The following is a 17,860-nucleotide window of genomic DNA, read 5'->3' as shown; positions in this document are numbered from 1 at the left end:
TAGTAGTAGTAGTAGTAGGGATACAAACAATTATTCATGGATTATAGATAATTTTTTTTAATAGTGAACATTGATATAACAATTGTACTGATAATAACTAACAACAAGTATTACTAGTAGTGTTATTGTTTATTATTATTATTAGTAGTAGTACAGTTATTTTATATCAATGTTCACTATTTAATTTGTTTGTATTCTACCAATTACTACCTTTTAATAATTATTTGTAATTTTTAATAACTTAATTTTATAACATTTAATAATCCCTACTACTTATTAATCACTAATTCTCGTCTCGTCTTCTTCCGCTTTATCCGGGACCGGGTCGCGGAGGCAGCAGTCTAAGCACAGAAGCCCAAACTTCCCTTTCCCCAGACACCTCGGCCAGCTCCTCAGGAAGAACACCGAGGCGTTCCCAGGCCAGCCGAGAGACATAGTCCCTCCAGCGTGTCCTGGGTCTTCCCCGGGGCCTCCTCCCGGGGGGACATGCCTGGAACACCTCCCCAGGAAGGCGTCCAGGAGGCATCCGAAAAAGATGCCCGAGCCACCTCAGCTGATTCCTCTCGATGTGGAGGAGCAGCGGCTCTACTCCGAACTCCTCCCGAGTGACTGTGCTTCTCACCCTATCTCTAAGGGAGCGCCCAGCCACCCTGCGAAGGAAACTCATTTCGGCCGCTTGTATCCGCGATCTTGTTCTTTCAGTCATTACCCAAAGCTCATGACCATAGGTGAGAGTCGGAACGTAGATCGACCGGTAAATTGAGAGCTTCACCTTTCGGCTCAGCTCCTTCTTCACCATGACGGACCGGTAAAGCGACCGCATCACTGCGGAGGCTGCACCGATCCGCCTGTCGATCTCACGCTCCATCCTTCCCTCACTCGTGAACAAGATCCCGAGATACTTAAACTCCTCCACTTGAGGCAGGACTTCTCCACCAACCTGGAGAGGGCAAGCCACCCTTTTCCGGTCGAGAACCATGGCCTCGGACTTGGAGGTGCTGATTCTCATCCCAGCCGCTTCACACTCGACTGCAAACCGCCCCAGCGCATGCTGAAGGTCCTGGTTTGAAGAAGCCAACAGGACAACATCATCCGCAAAAAGCAGAGATGAAATCCTGTGGTTCCCAAACAGGATTCCTTCCGGCCCCTGGCTGCGCCTAGAAATTCTGTCCATAAAAATTATGAACAGAACCGGTGACAAAGGGCAGCCCTGCCGGAGTCCAACATGCACTGGGAACAGGTCTGACTTACTGCCAGCAATGCGAACCAGACTCCTGCTCCGTTCGTACAGGGACTGGACAGCCCTTAGCAAAGAGCCCCGAACCCCATACTCCCAAAGCACCCCCCACAGAATACCATGGGGGACACGGTCGAATGCCTTCTCCAGATCCACAAAGCACATGTGGACTGGTTGGGCAAACTCCCATGAACCCTCAAGCACCCTATGAAGGGTATAGAGCTGGTCCAGTGTTCCGCGACCAGGACGAAAACCGCATTGTTCCTCCTGGATCCGAGGTTCAACTATTGGTCGAATTCTCCTCTCCAGTACCCTGGAGTAAACCTTCCCTGGGAGGCTGAGAAGTGTGATTCCCCTATAATTGGAGCACACTCTCCGGTCCCCTTTCTTAAAAAGAGGGACCACCACCCCAGTCTGCCACTCCAGAGGTACTGTCCCTGACCGCCACGCGACGTTGCAGAGGCGTGTCAACCAAGACAGCCCCACAACACCCAGAGACTTGAGATACTCAGGGCGGATCTCATCCACCCCCGGTGCCTTGCCACCGAGGAGCTTGCAAACCACCTCAGTGACTTCGGCTTGGGTAATGGATGAGTCCACCTCTGAGTCATCAGCCTCAGTCTCCTCAGTGGAAGACATGACGGTGGGATTGAGGAGATCCTCAAAGTATTCCTTCCACCGCCCGACAATGTTCCCAGTCGAGGTCAACAGCTCCCCACCCGCACTGTAAACAGTGTTGGCAGAGTACTGCTTCCCCCTCCTGAGGCGCCGGACGGTTTGCCAGAATTTCTTCGAGGCCGACCGATAGTCCTTCTCCATGGCCTCCCCGAACTCCTCCCAGTTCCGAGTTTTTGCCTCCGCAACTGCCCGAGCTGCAGCACGCCTGGCCTGCTGATACCCGTCAGCTGCCTCAGGAGTCCTGGAGGTCAACATGGCCCGATAGGACTCCTTCAGCTTGACGGCATCCCTTACTTCTGGTGCCCACCACCGGATTCGGGGATTGCCGCCACGACAGGCACCGAAGACCTTGCGGCCACAGCTCCGAATAGCTGGAGGTAGAGAACATGGTCCACTCAGACTCAATGTCCCCCGCCTCCCTCGGAAGCTGGGAAAAGCTCTCCCGGAGGTGGGAGTTAAAGACCTCCCCAACAGATTGCTCGGCCAGACGTTCCCAGCACTAATCACTAATTCATAAGTAGTAATGATTAATAATGAATAATAATTACTACTACTAATCATTATTATCAGTGGTTGTTAATATTATTATTATTATTATTATGATATTAAAAACACTGTTGTAGACGATAGGTAATAACTAAAAAATTTTATACAAATTATTTATATTGTACTATATTTAGAATTATTGTATTTTCTGTAGTTCTTTTTAATTGAGTTTTGAAATAAAGGTTGTATGTATATATATATATATATATATATATATATATATATATATATATATATATATATATATTAAACTTAGTACAATAAACAATGTTAATTATGTAAAAAATGATGATAATCATTAGAAGTAGTATTTCCTTTTAGGCCCATTTTCAACCTGACTCGTGCGCATGCGCAAACCCCCCTGCGTTTCACTCCGGAGTGCTTGACCTCTAACACGCGCGCACCTCGTGTCCGTGAAAAGCCAGTTTCCCAGTCCGCCGTGTCCCCAGCGCTGCGTTATCTTTAAACACATCTGTGTGATCCAGCGCTTTTCATCGCAAACGATTCTTCTCCTTATTTTGGGGGTATTTGTCATCCCCCAACCACTTGTCGTTAAACAGACATCTTCCCATAATTATCAACGCTTTCTAGCGCCCACGTAAGCTACCTGCGTATCTCTCACTCTTCACAACCACCGCACCGCACTTCCTCCAGTAGCCTCCTAACGTTAGCTCTTGATCTACAGAACCAATGCTGCCCCCAAAAGGTACGCTGGTCACTTTTAAAATTACGGTTAAAAAAATACCCCAAACCGGATGGAGACATTTCACTCGTTCGGTCCAAGATTAAATTTAATACCTCCCTTTCGAAAATTCCAGTCATTCCAAACAATTTAAGACGTTTTAAGGCCTTGAAAACCGAAAATTGTATTTAAGACTTTTTAAGGACCCGCGGGAACCCTGATTTACTCTGATGTACAGATCAGCAGCATGCAATACTTCACCCAATTCAGGATATTGGCTTCACGATTCAATTTTCCAACGATATTTTTGAGACAGAGGAGAAAAAAAAAATGAAAATTTTATTCCCAAGAAAATGCAACATTTTATTTTCATATTCTTTATCAACTAATATTCTTTTGGTTAAATTTACAAAAAAAAAAGTGTTTCATTTTCTTAATAAATCAACAATAATTATTTATCAACATTTGTAAAGGTTAGAGTAAAATATATTTACCAGCTGGGAGGGCCGTATCGTGAAATACCGTGACCGAGGTCTTGAGAGGGCCTCGGTCAGCACTCAAGACCGAGGTCACAGTATTTCACCATACGGACCAACCTTAAGCTGGTAAATAATATATTTATTTTTTTCTTAACCAAATTCTAACAGAAAAAGAGAGCGCCCGAAAGGGAAAACCGAGCCGAGCCACCATTTTGAATCCTCATTCACGGCTGTCGTGCAAATGACTTCCTCCTCGGTATACAAGTGCACTTCAATGGCAGGGGAAAAAAAAAAAAAAAAAAAAAACTACATTTTGCCGCCTATGTAGTCCCCTATTTATACAAAATTGAGTCATTCAGGATTCAGCCATGTTTTTGCTCAGCGTTAGCAACAGTTACAGGTTTTTAGCTTTCTCCTGAAATGTTTTCTTTTATTTCTTCTTCCTCAGGGTAGCAAAACTCGCTTTCGCTGTGAACACTGTCATTATCGCTATCCATGATGTAAAATTAATACTGTTCTCCTGAGAAATGCGAAAGTAAATGTTGACAAAAATTGCTACTATGTTTGGTGTTGTTGTGAATAGGGGTCGACCGATAATCGGCCTGGCCGATATATCGGGCCGATATTCTGCGTTTTTAGGGTTATCGGTATCGTCCATAATTTCCACCGATATGCCGATAACATGCCTTTTTGCAGCCATTTCGTTCCTAACGCGACTGTCACTGCACGTCCTTTCCTGCACTCGCCTCTCTGAGTTCAAGAACACGGTCCCGCCCACCACAACATCTGATTTGTTTGGCACAAGGGATACAGCCAATCAACACCCATAGCTAACCGCTGTGAACTGTTTCAAGGCGGCCGTACGGGCACTCGGGCAGAAGCAGATCCCACTTCAAGGTAAGGACACGCTGCTTTTGCCGCAATAAGTCACAAACACACAAGTTGCAAAAGCACATCATTATATGTTTACATCCTTCATTTACTACTCGTTAAAATTGTCCATTTGCATCTGTGTAGCCAGGCAAACTTAGCTTATGGAAGGAAGCACTTGAATTAGCCTACAACCAACTAGTCTCGCTGAAACTACATGTAATGTTGTCCATAGTAAGCAGTCCCCAGCATAACGTAGGCTGCAGTCATTTTTAAATCCCCGTCTGGAAGCGTTGTGAATGTGTCAGTAGTTCTACTCAAACAGTAGAATGACAGCCATACAGAGAGGTGGTCAAGGGAAGACGAAATAAAACGTTGTGTTTGTGTTCTGTAGGCTAGCGCAAGCCTACTGGCTATTTGTTATGGCGATGAGTAAACTTCATGACGTGACTCGTGCTCAAAAAGCGCATTGCACTTGTATATGTTAGGTAACTTTATAAAGGGCTATTTGAACATTTAAACAAGCCAGGTGTGATATGGTGCTAGTAGGCTGTGTAATACTGTAGGGAGTTTGTCAGGACGCTTGTTGTGGGCTCAGTAATTAATTGTGTCGTGGATGCACACTTGCTTGGATAAACGCTAATGAACGAAATACATCAATTAAACTCTTGACTTAAATGTTCTTATGCTACTTCACATTGCGCTGTAATGTACTCCACTAGTATTTATAATTCTTGCGCAAGTGATTCTCCTCGCTAGCGCTTCTGATTCGGAAAGCGATATACTCTTAAAGGAGCAGCCGCTCCTTTTAACCAGAGCTTTTAACATGCAGAGCAACTGTGCTTCCTTCACTACAATATAATCCTCCTAAATTGGGAATATTAGGCTTGGGCATTAAAAGCAGTAGAATGTAGATGGTTACTTGTTAAGTTGTTACATAATAGGGAGTGATAGCCTACTTTATGTTTGATTTTACTTTTTAAAAAATGCTGCAGGCAGCTCCCTACACTTGATTTGTTATTTAAAAACTACTTGAAGTTGGTAAGTCTTACTTAGTTCTTAGTGTAAAAGAATCCAGAGTGTATTTTCATTTATTTTCCACTGAAAATGGTGAGCTGTAATATAGTAGGGAGTGATTTATTTTTTTTTAATTGGTGAATATTTATTTTATTATTTTATTTCTCATTTTATTCTAACTAATGTTTGACTTTCTTGTACAAATGCTGCTGGCATCTCCCTGCACAAAATTTCATGTTCAATTTTACAATTAAACATACATTTCATGGATATGAAGGTCTGTGTCAGTGTGTGCTATGTTTAATTTCATGTGAATTATAATGTTTACATTTATCGGTTGCACATATCGGTTATTGGCATCCCAATTCCATAATAATCGGTATCGGCCCTGAAAAAAACATATCCGTCGATCCCTAGTTGTGAACGAGCGAGTTGCCAGAGGTTCATATCCAGGGTCCGTATCGTAGGATATGGACCCGCTTGCCAGCTAATCAGAGCGCAGGATTTGATGGAAACCAGACCGCGAAAAAAATAAAATATCCTATTAACTAAAATATCCCTTTTATTAAAAGTGAAAAACACTAATAGCAAATATTCCTTTTCTTAATAAAACTAATGAACATATGTACTCCCTCCATTTGCTTCTCTTTTGTTTATCTTTCAGCAGTCTGTAAAAAGAGCTCTCCACTGAAATCCGTTGAGGACTGAGGGAGGACATATGATTTAACTGAAAATAAATAAAGTTGGAAACAAATTGTTTACAACAGAAAAAACTCAACAAACAACCAAGTTCTGCTCCTTAAGGGAAGATCGACCCAAAACATCAATCAGAACTGAAATCAAATGAGAAATGAGAGAGGAGATAAAATTCTAGTGAGAGGCCTGGAAAATTTGTTAATTTGGCCTAATTACTAACTCTTTAGCAAAAAAAAAATTGACAAAACAACAATCAAGTTTTGTGTGGCGTGATGAGTTCTTTCAAATAAAACAATGGGAACAGAAATCTATAGAGAATCGACAGAGGAGATACAGTGGTGCTTGAAAGTTTGTGAACCCTTTAGAATTTTCTATATTTCTGCATAAATATGACCTAAAACATCATCAGATTTTCACACAAGTCCTAAAAGTAGATAAAGAGAACCCAGTTAAACAAATGAGACAAAAATATTATACTTGGTCATTTATTTATTGAGGAAAATGATCCAATATTACATATCTGTGAGTGGCAAAAGTATGTGAACCTCTAGGATTAGCAGTTCATTTGAAGGTGAAATTAGAGTCAAGTGTTTTCAATCAATGGGATGACAATCAGGTGTGAGTGGGCACCCTGTTTTATTTAAAGAACAGGGATCTATCAAAGCCTGATCTTCACAACACATGTTTGTGGAAGTGTATCATGGCACGAACAAAGGAGATTTCTGAGGACCTCAGAAAAATTATTGTTGATGCTCATTAGGCTGGAAAAGATTACAAAACCATCTCTAAAGAGTTTGGACTCCACCAATCTACAGTCAGACAGATTGTGTACAAATGGAGGAAATTCAAGACCATTGTTACCCTTCCCAGGAGTGATCGACCAGCAAAGATCACTCCAAGAGCAAGGCATGTAATAGTCAGTGAGGTCACAAAGGACCCCAGGGTAACTTCTAAGCAACTGAAGGCCTTTCTCCCATTGGCTAATGCTAATGTTCATGAGTCCACCATCAGAAGAACACTGAACAACAATGGTGTGCATGGCAGGGTTGCAAGGAGAAAGCCACTGCTCTCCAAAAAGAACATTGCTGCTCATCTGCAGTTTGCTAAAGGTCATGTGGACAAGCCAGAAGGCTATTGGAAAGATGTTTTGTGGACAGATGAGACCAACATGGAAATTTTGGTTTAAATGAGAAGCATTATGTTTGGAGGAAGGAAAACACTGCATTCCAGCATAAGAACCTTATCCCATCTGTGAAACATGATGGTGGTAGTGCCATGGTTTGGGCCTGTTTTGCTGCATCTGGGCCAGAACGGCTTGCCATCATTGATGGAACAATGAATTCTGAATTATACCAGCGAATTCTAAAGGAAAATGTCAGGACATCTGTCCATGAACTGAATCTCAAGAGAAGGTGGGTCATGCAGCAAGACAACGACCCTAAGCACACAAGTCGTTCTACCAAAGAATGGTTAAAGAAGAATAAAGTTAAAGTTTTGGAATGGCCAAGTCAAAGTCCTGACCTTAATCCAATGGAAATGTTGTGGAAGGACCTGAAGCGAGCAGTTCATGTGAGGAAACCCACCAACATCCCAGAGTTGAAGCTGTTCTGTACAGAGGAACGGGCTAAAATTCCTCCAAGCCGGTGTGCAGGACTGATCAACAATTACCGCAAATGTTTAGTTGCAGTTATTGCTGCACAGGGGGATCACATCAGATACTGAAAGCAAAGGTTCACATACTTTTGCCACTCACAGATATGTAATATTGGATCATTTTCCTCAGTAAATAAATGACCAAGTATAATATTTTTGTCTCATTTGTTTAACTGGGTTCTCTTTATCTACTTTTAGGACTTGTGTGAAAATCTGATGATGTTTTATCTCATATTTATGCAGAAATAGAGAAAATTCTAAAGGGTTCACAAACTTTCAAGCACCACTGTATGATTTAACTGAATTGTGGACAACGGACGACACACCATGGCAACAGCTCATTGGCCGTATGGATAGATGAGCTAAAAATATATATAATATAATCCAGGTCAAATAAAGCATACGGAAACAAATACAAACCAACCTGGTAGTTTGACTTTCCTTCTTTTGAAACAAAGCCTTCGTCGTTCACCACAGCGGCTAGTCGGACCGCTGCCTCGTCCAGCCGTCCTACAGAGCGCAAGTAATCGATGTACTCCTCCACATTCTCTGGAAAAAGCTGAACAGAACACACACACACACAGGACAGAAAACAATGAATTGTAGTTTATAAGTGAAGTGAAACCCATTAATTCGTGACACACAGGGCAGAGTGTATGTATAGGTAGAGATTTTCAGCACAATAGGTTTGACAGTACACACATTCACACACACCTTGAGATATCGGCGATAAACCCGGATGGCGGTCTCAGGTAAGGGTAAATTGCGGGCAAATTTGAGATAGAGGGGCCAGATGCGGGAGTGCTGGGTGATGGGCAGAGCTCTGAGCGCTCGGTCAAACGTGCGACGGCTTCTTGTGATTTTGCACTGAGATACGATGAACTGACAGTAATCCAGCCATATCCTCGGCATCTGTTCAGAAACCAGGGAGGAATGTTAATGGTATTTCTAGTATCGGTATCAGAACCAGCTTCACTTCAGGTGAGGAATTTGCTCTGGTTAGATTTGACACATGTAACCGAGTGTCCCAGTCGGCACCGTTACCTTGTGCATAAACACCAGTGCTCTCTCGTGGCAGTTGTTGACCTCCTCATACGCCGGATCTGTGATGCATTTTCCCTTTATCTGTTTCCTCCTCTCTCTCAGGTAGTTGTACCACAATTTGTAACTAATGGCAGACATACAAAAAATTAAACACAATTTTTTTTTTTTAAATGAGGTCTGCAAAAGCAAAACTAGGAGCATGCACCCACCTGCCCGGGAGTTCTTTAAGCGCTCGTTCATAAATCATATTCAGCACTGACTTCGGTGCATTCTGTTTGTGCTCAATGTAGCGCATCCAGCACTTCACAGAGTACGGGTTCCTGATGATTTCTTCCTCGTAAGGCAAATCATCTTCTTCCTGAGGCAGGAAGCAGAGTTAAGGGTTAGTTCACAGCACCAGACTGAGCCATGTGTCCGAAAAGACACCTTAATCCCTGTTGCCTGAATAATAATAATAATAATAATAATAATAATAATAATAATAATCTCATCTCATTATCTCTAGCCGCTTTATCCTGTTCTACAGGGTCGCAGGCAAGCTGGAGCCTATCCCAGCTGGCTACGGGCGAAAGGCGGGGTACACCCTGGACAAGTCGCCAGATCATCACAGGGCTGACACATAGACACAGACAACCATTCACACTCACATTCACACCTACGGTCAATTTAGAGTCACCAGTTAACCTAACCTGCATGTCTTTGGACTGTGGGGGAAACCGGAGCACCCGGAGGAAACCCACGTGGACACGGGGAGAACATGCAAACTCCACACAGAAAGGCCCTCGCCAGCCCCGGGGCTCGAACCCGGACCTTCTTGCTGTGAGGCGACAGCGCTAACCACTACACCACCGTGCCGCCCCCAGCTGTAAATCATGTTAAAAAAAAAAAAAAAAGATTTTTGAGCACGACGTCTCGTGTCTGATCCAGTTTAGTTGCTGACCCTTTGCTACAGTTGAGCAGGCACACTTTGCATTTTCTCTGCGGACATGCAGTCTAGTTATTTATGAAAATCTAACAATCTGTCAAATTGGATTACTTCAGCAAGATAATGTCATATTTTGGTGTATTTTGTTGAGTATTAATTGGTAGACATTTAACAATTAAAGGTGCTGTATGCAATTCTTAAAAGGGCTTCTGGGCAATTTGAAGTTGCATGATTTTTCTAGAACAGCAGCTCTGACAATTGATCAACACTTTCTGACTAATCAGAATCAAGAGTTCGTCAGCACTGTGGTGTAATACATATTAGTATAAATACGCAGGTGATTATTGAGAAACAGTCCGAATCTCGGGGCGGCACGCCCGGTGGTGTTGTGGTTAGCACTGTCACCTCACAGCAAGAAGGTCCAGGTTCGAGCCCCATGGCCGGCGAGGGCCTTTCTGTGTGGAGTTTGCATGTTCTCCCCGTGTCCGGGTGGGTTTCCTCCGGGTGCTCCGGTTTCCCCCACAGTCCAAAGACATGCAGGTTAGGTTAACTGGTGACTCTAAATTGACCATAGGTGTGAATGTGAATGGTTGTCTGTGTCTATGTGTCAGCCCTGTGATGACCTGGCGACTTGTCCAGGGTGTACCCCGCCTTTCGCCCGTAGTCAGCTGGGATAGGCTCCAGCTTGCCTGCAGAACAGGATAAAGCGGCTACAGATAATGAGATGAGCTTGAAAGAGTAAGAGGGTGTGCACGTAACACAAATGTCAACTACAGAGGACAAGTCTATGGGTTGGTTCTCAGGAGGATATGGCACTCAGCATGCAGGAGAATGCACCATTTTACGATATAATCTAGGCCTCGGCTATTCTTATGACGAGTCATAAGAATAACATTTTCATCATTCTTATGACATGAACATAAATTCCAGTAGCGCATGCGCAAATCAGCATCACTTATTCTTACACCTCACCCTGGTGTCAGAGGGTTGTAAGAATTATGCTTACGGCATATATTAGATAAAACTTTATTGATCCTTTTGGGAGGGTTCCATCAGGGAAATTAAGATTCCAGCAGCATCATTACAGATAAACAGAGAAAAGAAATAGAGAAAACTTCTAGATAAATTAAACTAAATTAAGTATTTACATATACAAATATAAAAGAATAAGATATGGGGGAGGGGGGAGAAGTGGGGTAAGGGTAAGAGTGTGTGTGTGTGTGTGTGTGTGGGGGGGGGGGGGGGGGGGGGGGGGCAGGAAAGATATTGCACTTTATATTGCACATTGTCCGGTATTGCTTATTGTTGGGCTAGGCTACTGCTCCTTCCCGTCCTCTGTCCTCCTGTTACCCCTCCTCTCCCCCAGAGAGGAGTTGTACAGTCTGATGGCATGAGGGACAAAGGAGTTTTTGAGTCTGTTTGTCCTGCACTTGGGAAGGAGCATTCTGTCACTGAACAGGCTCCTCTGGTTGCTGATGACGGTGTGCAGAGGGTGACTGGCATCGTCCATGATGTTCAATAGTTTGTCCATAGTCCTCTTCTCTGCCACCGTCGCCAGAGAGTCCAGCTTCATGCCGACCACAGAGCCGGCCCGCCTGATCAGTTTGTCCAGCCTGGATGTGTCCTCCTTGGATGTGCTGCCCCCCCCCAGCACACCACGGTGTAAAACAAGACACTGGCGACCACAGACTGATAGAACATCCACAGGAGTTTCCTGCAGATGTTAAAGGACCGCAGCCTCCTAAGGAAGTACAGCCTGCTCTGTCCCTTCCTGTATAAGAGATTGGTGTTGCAAGTCCAGTCCAGCTTGCTGTCCAGCCACAGCCCGAGGTACTTGTAGGCATTGGGCGTGAAAATATTTTTATCGTTAGCCATCACATGGATGACAAAAATTACCCATTTCAATAAAAATAAGCAAATAAGATAGAAATGATTTGCTACTTTTGGCTTTGCCTTTATGGGAAACTTGGTTTCTTTGCCTGGTTTATTTTCTCTAAAATGTCAGTGGCTGCCCAAGCTTTAAAAGGTACATGGCAACTATATAAGAAATAAATTTCCTTATCTATTTTACTTATTTTGGTGCCAAACATCAGTATCTATTTTCATAATATGACATTTATGATTTTTTCCGAGTCAGACAAACAGGTTGACTTTACACCACGCAGCCCAGGCAGACTGGTCAATACGACAAAAATGCAAATTGTACTTCTTTGGCCTTCCATCTACTTTTTTGGTGTCTTACTATCTGTTTATGTATGGTATTTCTCTGTGTTTGCCTGATACAGGAACATGTTTTTGACATGCCTGAATGGAAGATACTCAAGCTAGGGCTGTGCCGATAGACGATGCCATCGTCCATCGACGATGGTGGTCATCCATCACGATGGAGAGCCACCATCGTGATACCACGCCCCCTCCTGTCATAAACATGCATATACATATCATCTGGGCCTATTTAACCTAAAAAGTTAGTTTTTTGTTAGTTTAGTTAGTTAGTTTTGTTTAATATATAAATATATTTATATATAAATATATAATTATATAAATCATTATAAAGTAATATCCTATTACTGCTTGTTCACGTAGGCTATGGTGCAGGGACGTGCTAGTGAACATAACGTGGTTACACAAATACAGTATGCTACTAATAATAAATTTTGACTTCATTTTTTAGCCTACACTATACTTTTAATGTAAAATTTGTCATGTTGTTCAAACAAATAGCCACTATTAACGACTTCAGTCGGGAAATATTGCACCTTATCAAACGGCAGTGAAGCGCAGACTTCGGCAGAAGTCAACTAACTTTAATCTGGTAAATAGGCCTACTTTCAGACACAAAATGGTCCACTCTAAGCCATAATGTCAAACCAAAGGGAAGAATGAAGGTGATTCTGATAAATGTAAAGACAGTAAAAAAAAAAACAATATTAAATCATGATTTTAAAAGCTGGTGCAATAATTCAAACACTAATAAATTGGAAAAATTAGCGCGTTCAAGTGCGCACTAAAGGCCGAAACGCATCTTCAGTTGTTATGGTGTAAATAAACAATGAGTAATAGCTTAAGTGTAGTTTCTTCTCATAGTTTGAATACTAGTCTTTCATTGTTAGAGCAGATTAATATCTTGCCGTGACCAGTGAGTGCTCGGGGAGGTTCATTTCCACCTGCGCTTTGCGCAGCTCATTTCTCCGAAGCCAGCTGTGCGCAAACGCAGTGTTGACTGCTCGGCAAACTCCAAACGCTCGGTCTGTACTGGCCCTCTGTTGCGCAAGCGAGTTGGTTATGGCCAGGTTCAAATTGTGCCCAAAACAACTTAACCACGGCCATTTCAATTGCCTGATGGCTGCGACAATATTCGCCCCGTTGTTATACAGGCGATCTTTTTCTCCTCTATTTTCCATTCGGCAAGTGTCTCGCGCAATGCGTCTTCTAAATTGTCCGCTGAATGTGTGTCTGGCATGAAACTCGTCTGCAGGCATTTGGACTGCATTGCCCACTCTCGGTCCACATAATGTACGGTAGCTGACGTATAGGGCATCATGTTGCAGCTGGACCACATATCCGTTATCAAGGCCAAATATTCCACATCACCTAGCGCTTTTTTTTCTTTACGTGCCAAAGCCTCGGATGAGTATCTAATACTTTTAATAATAATAATAATAATAATAATAATATATTTAATAATGTGGTATTAAAATCCCCCCCGACCACGATATGATCGTCCATCACGATGTTTGCACTGTAAACATCGTCGATGCCAATTAAGGGGACATCGCACAGCCCTAACTCAAGCCCATTTATTCAAATTCTGCACCTTCATGCAAAAAATTGTGAACATTTATCTTGCACCAAGCTGCTCGTTTCTTCAGCAATTTTTTTCCATCTGTTGATAGCGATTTGGGCATGCACTACAGAAACTTATGTTTATGTGCTAAGAATAGAGAAAATATTCTTACAACTCATTGCAAGAAGAATAATATTAATATTAACGGAAATGGGTGGTAGTCTACTGATTTTCACAGGTGAATACCGCCTAGCGCTTTTAGTTTGAAAAAAAAAAAACCACACATTACAAAATAATCAGCGAACAGTCGGATTCACTCTTCTGATCTCACTTCAGCTGTTTTCAGCACAGAGGATAAAAGTCGACAGTGTCAAATAGTCATTAAGTGAAGCCGAGAGCCAAATGGAACGGCACGGTAATAATAATAATGAAACTAATTTGTATCATAGCAGCATTCCATTGCTTCTCATTATGGTTCTAACCAATTGGCAAAATCAGTTCACATGATGCAACAAATCACACCAGTTTGTGTAAAAAACCAAACATGCTCTGGTGATCACGAACAATGAGAACTCAGGGGGAAGCGAAAAAAAGATTCGATATGACAAGTTCAAGGCGACTTGGTCATCGGATCATCCAGCATCAAAGCATCGAGACAAGGTTGGAAGCATTTGTTAAGTACATCGGTCTGATTTCTTGATCAATTTTCTTCAAATATGACACTCAGCATGCAGGAGAATGCACCATTTCACGATATAATCTACCGCTTTTCATTCTCACCAGGTTGGAAAGTATGTATTAGTCATAGAATTACTACTGTATTTATTTAAGAATAAAGCATCATGAAACATTAAATGTAGCACTCCTGTTTCGCTGGGAGTTTTCTCAAAAGCTTAAATATCGTCGCATAAATGGTGGGTAGCATCATGAAACACTTTCAAGCATCACGATACAATATTTTGGTCATATCGCTCACCTCTAACCAAAAACCCGGAGATATGAGTATAAACTGGATGTTTTACATTAGATATCACGATAAAGAGGCACTTTACAGTGAACAAACTACAACCCCGATTCCAAAAACGTTGGGACAAAGTACAAATTGTAAATAAAAACAGAATGCAATGATGTGGAAGTTTCAAAATTCCATATTTTATTCAGAATAGAACATAGATGACATATCAAATGTTTAAACTGAGAAAATGTCTCATTTAAAGAGAAAAATTAGGTGAACTTAAATTTCATGACAACAACACATCTCAAAAAAGTTGGGACAAGGCCATGTTTACCACTGTGAGACATCCCCTTTTCTCTTTACAACACTCTGTAAATGTCTGGGGACTGAGGAGACAAGTTGCTCAAGTTTAGGGACAGGAATGTTAACCCATTCTTGTCTAATGTAGGATTCTAGTTGCTCAACTGTCTTAGGTCTTTTTTGTCGTATCTTCCGTTTTATGATGCGCCAAATGTTTTCTATGGGTGAAAGATCTGGACTGCAGGCTGGCCAGTTCAGTACCCGGACCCTTCTTCTACGCAGCCATGATGCTGTAATTGATGCAGTATGTGGTTTGGCATTGTCATGTTGGAAAATGCAAGGTCTTCCCTGAAAGAGACGTTGTCTGGATGGGAGCATATGTTGCTCTAGAACCTGGATATACCTTTCAGCATTGATGGTGTCTTTCCAGATGTGTAAGCTGCCCATGCCACACGCACTAATGTAACCCCATACCATCAGAGATGCAGGCTTCTGAACTGAGCACTGATAACAACTTGGGTCATCCTTCTCCTCTTTAGTCTGAATAACACGGCGTCCCTGATTTCCATAAAGAACTTCAAATTTTGATTCATCTGACCACAGAACAGTTTTCCACTTTGCCACAGTCCATTTTAAATGAGCCTTGGCCCAGAGAAGACGTCTGCGCTTCTGGATCATGTTTAGATACGGCTTCTTCTTTGAACTATAGAGTTTTAGCTGGCAACGGCGGATGGCACGGTGAATTGTGTTCACAGATAATGTTCTCTGGAAATATTCCTGAGCCCATTTTGTGATTTCCTATACAGAAGCATGCCTGTATGTGATGCAGTGCCGTCTAAGGGCCCGAAGATCACAGGCACCCAGTATGGTTTTCCGGCCTTGACCCTTACACACAGAGATTCTTCCAGATTCTCTGAATCTTTTGATGATATTATGCACTGTAGATGATGATATGTTCAAACTCTTTGCAATTTCACACTGTCAAACTCCTTTCTGATACTGCTCCACTATTTGTCGGTGCAGAATTAGGGGGATTGGTGATCCTCTTCCCACCTTTACTTCTGAGAGCCGCTACCACTCCAAGATGCTCTTTTTATACCCAGTCATGTTAATGACCTATTGCCAATTGACCTAATGAGTTGCAATTTGGTCCTCCAGCTGTTCCTTTTTTGTACCTTTAACTTTTCCAGCCTTTTATTGCCCCTGTCCCAACTTTTTTGAGATGTGTTGCTGTCATGAAATTTCAAACGAGCCAATATTTGGCATGAAATTTCAAAATGTCTCACTTTCAACATCTGATATGTTGTCTATGTTCTATTGTAAACACTATCAGTTTTTGAGATTTGTAAATTATTGCATTCCGTTTTTATTTACAATTTGTACTTTGTCCCAACTTTTTTTGGAATCGGGGTTGTAATAGACTTTCAGGAATTTACTTTGCTGTTAAAAAAAAGAGCAGAGAAATTAAAAAAAAATGTAGGTTATTCCAGGGAAAAGAATGAAGTTGCTCCGAGTGTAATGTGGACTCCAGTCCCAGAGTCCAGCAGCCTCAATAAATTCAAGTTTCCTCAATAATAACTGGATTAAATCACCAATTAGTTTTAGGGTTGTTTTACAATCAGGGTACAAAGTTTGTGTCACAGGGGTCCAAAATTCAGATTGATCCAAACTGTTTCTTGTACCAGTTTTTAAGTGAAGGACAAGTTAAAGAACAGATTTCAGGTAATTTTTTGACACGTGTATGGTAGTTTTGTGTAATCTGCTATAAAATAAAGATGATTAAGTGTAGCTTTAAGCAGGGCTGGGAGAAACAAATGAAGTGATTCTCGGAGAGGACTTTTTTTTTTTTTGACAATTCAGAATCCACTACTTCCATAGTGCTTTTAAATATAAGCCTGTAAGCTTTGTGTTAGTTGTCTCTAATATTTGCGTCCCAATACCTTGACCACATTTTAGGATGAAAATCATCATTTTAGATATGTTATTTTATATTGAAAAATTAGCTGTCTCAGAGAGGACATTTTTTTGATACAATTACATACTAATTTGATCAAAATAGTCTGAAAACTTACTGGCATTCAACATTAAAACTTAACTATGTTTCCAATGATATGGAACCAAATATGTGTTTTATGGTATAAAGAATGATGTAAGTGCATCCCTTTTGGAGCTACCTGTGGTCAAAAAAAGCACTTTTTCTAAATGACACGAGTAATTTTGCTAAATATGACATATATTGCCAGACATTCACCAAAAATAACATTATCACCAATTTTTTTTTTTTTTTTGCATGGTAAATAGAGCTATCACAGGGCTACAAGAAACAACCAAGTTTATTTAGTTTTGATATTGAAGATAAGTGTTAAATGTGATTTTTAGCTTGCGTACCCTGATTGTAAAACAACCCTTTAACCACGTATTTATTTAATGGTTAATAAAATTACAGCCTGCTAATTAGCGAAGCGGCTCATCAGTAAACTTATCAGGTGAAATAGCGAGCTAGCTCCAAACAGGCGTTTTATTTTTTTAATTACATACTTTTAAGAAATAAAAAATACGTACAAATACAACGTCTTGTTTCCCATTGGAAATGGCCATGTCTGTCCTATTGTAATTCCGAACTGTAAAAAGCTGTATATTTAAAATAAAATTAGCAAAACAACTCAGCTAGCAAGAAAGCTTAGCTGAATTAGCCTGAACGTGTTGGGAAGGCAATATTAAATCCCGCCCACAAAATATTTCCTTGAATTCTATTGGCTACAGAAAGCTGAACGGTCCTTCTTCTTCTTCCCCCTCTTCGACTTACCAACTGGCGTCAGAGCAGCATGCACGTCGCCACCTAACGGCCGCCGTGAAAACTGCACGATTTAATGACGTTCTGTTCTGTTCTATTAGTTACGCTACAATGACCCTTATATATAATGATATATACAGTTAGGTCCATAAATATTTGGACAGACACACCATTTTTCTAATTTTGGTTCTGTACAT

At 41.6% G+C, this 17,860-nt stretch overlaps 1 protein-coding gene across 1 annotated transcript in view; it reads right to left on the bottom strand.

Annotated features, from left to right (window-relative positions):
- Positions 1 to 17,597, bottom strand: part of xab2 (XPA binding protein 2) — a 43,675-nt gene extending 26,078 nt beyond the window's left edge. The window contains exons 1-5 of the mRNA XM_060942567.1: positions 17,432 to 17,597; positions 9,112 to 9,260; positions 8,903 to 9,026; positions 8,573 to 8,770; positions 8,283 to 8,417 (exon numbers count right to left, since the gene is read on the bottom strand). Of these exons, the coding sequence (XP_060798550.1) occupies positions 8,283 to 8,417; positions 8,573 to 8,770; positions 8,903 to 9,026; positions 9,112 to 9,260; positions 17,432 to 17,467 (642 nt within the window). The 5' untranslated portion in view covers positions 17,468 to 17,597. The remainder of the gene's footprint in view (positions 1 to 8,282; positions 8,418 to 8,572; positions 8,771 to 8,902; positions 9,027 to 9,111; positions 9,261 to 17,431) is intronic.
- Between the last annotated feature and the right edge of the window lie 263 nt (positions 17,598 to 17,860).

This window comes from Neoarius graeffei, chromosome 16 (assembly GCF_027579695.1).
Source record: "Neoarius graeffei isolate fNeoGra1 chromosome 16, fNeoGra1.pri, whole genome shotgun sequence".
In the NCBI taxonomy this organism is placed as follows: Eukaryota; Metazoa; Chordata; class Actinopteri; order Siluriformes; family Ariidae; genus Neoarius; species Neoarius graeffei.
Note: the sequence above shows the minus strand (reverse complement) of the source record. Positions and strands in the feature narration are given on the sequence as shown.